General features: G+C 37.2%; 1 protein-coding gene across 1 annotated transcript; it reads left to right on the top strand.

Moving 5' to 3' along the window:
- The first annotated feature begins 660 nt into the window (after nucleotides 1–660).
- Nucleotides 661–3,585, top strand: LOC107644374 (thermosome subunit gamma). The gene is made up of 5 exons (XM_016348213.3): nucleotides 661–1,222; nucleotides 1,328–1,365; nucleotides 1,958–2,225; nucleotides 2,363–2,646; nucleotides 2,929–3,585. Exons 1-5 carry the CDS (start codon nucleotides 851–853, stop codon nucleotides 3,368–3,370), a joined length of 1,404 nt encoding a protein of 467 aa, XP_016203699.1. The 5' UTR covers nucleotides 661–850; the 3' UTR covers nucleotides 3,371–3,585.
- Nucleotides 3,586–5,585: the final 2,000 nt, after the last annotated feature.

Raw genomic sequence — 5,585 nt, 5'->3', positions numbered from 1 at the left:
CGAATGTCTTTCTATTTCCTGAAAATATAGTGTACTAAAAAAAAGGGCCATTTATCATTTGTACAACTATATATGTTTGTAGGTTTAGATTATGTTTTAAAGGATAAAAGATGTTCCACCGAAAATTTTGAGTTAATATTTAAATTGTTCTCAACGAATTTTAAAATTTTTAATAAATTTTTTATTTTTTAAAAATGATTTCTATTTGATATTTGGTTCTTTTATCGATTTCAATTAAAGTTTTAATATATTTGTTAAATAAATAAATTTTTAATAAATTTTATTATAAGATAATTAAGATAAAAAAATAACATAATTATGAGGAGTGCTAGGGCCAGCAATTTTTGTGTTTTGTAACTATCAATTGGCCATCAACAGTGTTTTTAATGGTGTGAGATTACATCCAATGGTAGAAGATCACTTACTTAGTTACTTTTCTTTTGATGGTTAAGTGTTAGCTACAAAACACAAAAGTTATTAGCCCAAGACTTCTCTTAAAAATATACCATTTTAACAGCTAAAATTAATCTAACAACTAATAATTGAAAGTGAATTATTCAAATTATCCTCTAAAGTTTTGTTAGAATTTAAAAATAAAAGACAAATTTAGATAATTCAACTCATAAATATGTAAAATACCATTTTTCCTTAATATTCTATCATAAGATACATGAGTTAAGGTTGAACAGCATAGCAAATCACCAACTCCAAACCAAAGTATCAGTGTTACTCAAACTGAACCATAACCATAACCGCAACCAGAACAAAAATCTAAGCGTTCGTTTTTACACCGGGTTATCCAAACACCCCAATCTCTCTCTCTCTGTCTCTGGTGATAGAAGAGAGAAGCATGGTGCTAACTTCAATCTCCATAATCTCTTCTTCACCTTCACTGCCTTCAAACTCGGATTCACCTTCCACTTCCACTCCCACCCGAACAAGACCCTTCCGCTCCTCTTTCAAACAACAGCGTCTTGTTTGGTTCCCAAGAAGAAAACCCTTTTCATCATTCTCTTCCACCTTCCCAGTCTCTTCCTCCGCCTCTGCTTCAAGCCAAGTCCTCCACGAAGATGGGTCACCGGAACAGTTCCTAAACAACAATTCCATCGCGGATTTCATGAGGTTCAAGCGTGGTGTTGATGGTGGCAGTGGTGAGCTTCAAACAGCTGTTGTCAGCTACAGAAAGAAGTTCCCTTGGAACCTTTTGCGCCCTTTCCTTCAGGTGCTTCCACCTTTCAACCTTCATTCTTTTCCCTCCTGGGGTGTTCAAAGTTTGCATCTTTATCGCTTTCTCTCAATTGGGTTTTCTGTGTTTCTTTTGGTGTAGGTTGATTTGGTTTCCACAATTCACATCGCTGATGAAGAGTACGCGTTGCCTTCTTTTCATATTCTTCTTTTGTGATTTTGATAGTTATCAGAAACAGCTTATAATGGCGGTTTTAGTAGTTGCTAGGAATGAAGAATTGGAAAGGGAAGTGGGAAAATTAGGGTGGTTCTGTTGATGATAAGGCATTAGGGGAACTGAGGAAGATTGAGATTGGAACTTTTGCTCTGTGAATGCCAATGTGAACTAATCTTATGTTTGGAATTAAATTTGATGTTAATTTACACTTTAGCAAAATTGCTTAACTCTGACAATTACTAACTCAACTTTTAGTAGCATATAATTAGATGACAAAACCAAGCTATCTGTGCTGAAAAAGTACTAACTTAAGCTTATAGGTTATTGACTAGTTCAAAATGTTGCTGGAGTCTGGATGCTGTTTTCTTTTCACCCAAATATGTTAATTTCTAGAGTGTGATTGAAGGATACAATATGTACCTTAAGGTGTATCACAAGACAGCATGACAAAATTACTTGCTGCATGCATTTGAGTGGTAGTATGCATTGCTACTTTTATGCAAATGATAATTGCAAGTGATTCATTGAACTGACTTAATTTGTTATGATTGTAAGGTATTTTCTGGCCCTCCAGAAGGAACTTGAATCATATGATTGTGTCCTCTATGAAATGGTGACTAGCAGGGAAGCTTTAGAGAACAGAAGAAACCCTACTGCTTCAAAAAGGTTAAGAAGTTCGCGCAGGGGTTTTAACATTTTGGGATGCATCCAACGCCAAATGGCTCGAATCCTTACGCTTGATTTCCAATTAGACTGCCTCAATTACCAGGCTGCCAATTGGTACCATGCAGATCTTGATTATGAGACCTTCAAATTACTTCAGGTCTTAAGCTGCTAATTTTTATTGCTCAATTCAATGCCATATACACATTTTGAGGGCTGATCTGAAGGATTCTGTACACTGCAATTGGTGCTTTGTGTATGTTTGTTGATATGATTTTTCTTCCTGTTTATTTTCAGTTAGAAAAAGGTGAAAGCTTATTTTCTTTTGCAAGAGACATGACCCTCAAATCTACAAAGGCAATATTGCAGCCTTCTATCCCGGAAGATCTTGACCCATTGAGATCCAAGCTTTTATGGGCTTCACGTGTACTTCCGATGCCACTTGTTGGCCTTCTCATCATTGGAGGCGTTTGTGCTGATGTAGGAAGTCAAGCATCAGATTATCCCGAAATCGAGGCATTGTCAAGGCTTGACTTTGGTGCTGCAATGAAGGTCTTCCTTGCAAAGAGACTAACATCTGAGTAAGTTTCTGTCATTTATTTCTTTTGTTCCGTCTCTCTTTTCAATCTTGCTCTTGTAGGTTTCTAAGTCTCTAGCATACTCTTTAGTTTCTGTGTTGATCATCCCAAATCTTGCACCAATAGATGAGTGCATGTATATATGAACAACAAATACGCCTTGTCTTGCTAAGTGAGGTAGATATTCTATGATAAGATTCAACGAAGTTTTATATTGGTGGTCGAGTTTGTTCACAAAATGCAACCGTCATCTGTTATCTGAACTTAAAACTGTTGTTTGTGTAGGTTCACACAGGTGACAGCAGATGTGGAGGAGAAATCAGTCATAATTGGTGAGCGAAACAAGGTCGCAGTAGATACCCTTAGAGCAGCAATGGATGAGGGACACAATAGGATCGCAATTCTTTATGGAGGCGGCCACATGCCGGATCTAGGGAGGAGACTAAGGGAAGAGTTTGATTTAGTGCCATCTAGTGTGCAATGGATAACAGCATGGTCCATAAGGAAAAGGGACCTAAACACTAGTTCATTTCCATTTCTGAAGGCAATGGCAGAAGCCTCAGGCTGGCCGTTGAACCGTTATCAGACGTTGGCATTGCTCATCTTTTCATCAGTGTTAGCATTGGATCTGTGGTTTTGGGAGCTATTCTTTGGCACTGCAGTGAATTGGGTTGCTGAAACTGGCTCTGAAATACTGAGGTACATTGATAGTTCACAGCTCATATGATATATCGTTGGACTAAAAAATGTTCATATTAATAACTCATTTGAATGAAGAAATGTTTCCTTCAGCAGTGTAAATATGATAAAGCTTTGTTGTCAACATATGATTCAATTGTTTTGTATTCAATGAACTTCGGCCGCATGACTTAAATTAATTAAAAGAACACCAAATTCATGTAGTGTGAATTTTGTGTTTCAGATATTCATAACTTTTGATGCTAACCTCATTGCATCTTGTTTGATTCTTATCCCAAAATATATTCTCCTTAATGTCTTTTTTGGCAAAGGAAAGAAATAGAGAGGAAAAAGAGGAAGAGTTTTATGGGCTCATTGGTAACTTTTGCAGGCAGAAAATATATAGAATAAAAATTAATGAAAAGGTGAGAGGAAAGCAAAAATTGATGTTGAAAAATTATAATTTCATCCCTATATGATATAGATTATTTAATCCATAATACGAAGGAATTTTGAAGAATTAGTTATAAATAAGATAAATATTTTAAAATTGAGAAATGTAAATGTTCTTGTCTAGAACTTGGCTCCGAGGCATAGATCAGATGCAATTGAAGGCGCGTCCAAGAATGCCTTGCTCCTGTGTACTGCACCGCGAATTCCTTTTTCGTCCGAGCAGTGTGGAGAATTTGTAAAAAAAAAACTCCGACGCTTAAGTCAATACGCGATCAAGAATTAATTATAATAGCAACTTTTTGAGCTGTCATGTGTTCGTATTTGTTGTGCCTTGTGATCCCTAGATTGTCTATGTAGCGCTATTTATGTTTGAAAGATGTGCCCGTTACTTAATCTGAGATTCCTGGTATCTCATCCGAACTGAGTATTGGATTTTTCTCCTATTGCGGCGCTATCCAATTTTGACCTAGTAGTTGTTGTGTAGTTTGGATATGGGCGTATTCAGAGTATAACGTCGGTTCGATTGAATGGGTATGGATCACAACCCCTAAGTTTGACTTGCTATTGTCGGAAGCTAGTTGAGCTTTTTGTCTGTATGACCGACGTTATACCCTTTTTATTTATATGCGAGCCCCCAAGCTCAACGAGGTTTCGACTATTGAAGTAATATTGTTTTTGGCATTTAATAAGGGTTGCACATTTATTGGTAGTGGAGTCCTGAAGGGACGTTTGTAATGGATGTTAGCGGGGTCTATTATCGAGGCAAGCGTGGGCAGTGAACCGTTTTCTTGATCTAACGGTCAGGGATTATTTGCAATTGTAATTGTATGATAGTGTTTACTTCGAAACCTCTTTAGTTTGGAGCAACTTTTTCATTGTAATAATTCGAAAAAGGATAGCAACTAAAGGTTAGTGTTTCTCCCTTGTTCTCTCGTGTCTCTTTCTTCACTGTGTTGGTCATGAAAAAACCAGAAGACAAAGTGGTGGAGATCAAAGATGACCTCTACGAATGGGTCCACACAGACGTCAAGTGTCGCGCGTCCCTTTTTTAGAATCCTAAAATGTTAGCTTCGCTTAATGCTGCTAGATGGATTCGGGAGGGTTCTGGGTGTGGGGTCGAGTTACTTTCTTGTAATGGGGAGGAGATGGTTTGTGAAAAAAGAGGGGATTGAACTTTTATGTATATACCTGTGTTTTCACTGAGTTGAATGTCAAGCTCCCTTTTACTAATTTCGAGTGCATGGTTTTAACACAGCTAACTTGTGTTCCATCCCAACTCCATCCTAACTCATGGGCTTTCCTTCGAGCCTTTGAGTGCTTGTTGGGTTTTCTGCAATATGAACCTTCTTTGGAAATTTTCTTTTCGTTGTTCCAAGCGAAGGGTGTCCGGAAAGGTCTTTGGATAAATTTGAGTAGTTATCCAGGCCGTTCCTTGTTTGTGTTGTACAAATCCTCTTTTAAAAATTTTAAAGAAATGTTTGTAAAGGTTTGCTCCTGTCAAAAGGAGTATCCTTTTTTCTTGGATGATGAATTGGGCAAGAAGTTCCCCCTTTTCTGGTGTCCTGAACCTATGCAGGTTCTGGATGTCTTTAAGAGGTCCAAGAAAGAAGACTTGTTCTTAGATTATCTTATTGAGTGTTTTTCTGCCAGGAAATTGTTGTGTATTTCTGAAGTTCTGAAATTTGAAAATGAAATTGATGGATTGAGTAGTTATATTGGTGAGGGCTCTGTACATTCCTGCTTTGCTTTTTGGACTGCTTATATGTGGATGACTTAATTTTGTGTGTTTCGTTTGTGCAGGTGGGAAAGTG

The sequence above is a fragment of the Arachis ipaensis genome, chromosome B5, assembly GCF_059453495.1.
Source record: "Arachis ipaensis isolate K30076 ecotype BB chromosome B5, ASM5945349v1, whole genome shotgun sequence".
NCBI classification, from domain to species: domain Eukaryota; kingdom Viridiplantae; phylum Streptophyta; class Magnoliopsida; order Fabales; family Fabaceae; genus Arachis; species Arachis ipaensis.
Note: the sequence above shows the minus strand (reverse complement) of the source record. Positions and strands in the feature narration are given on the sequence as shown.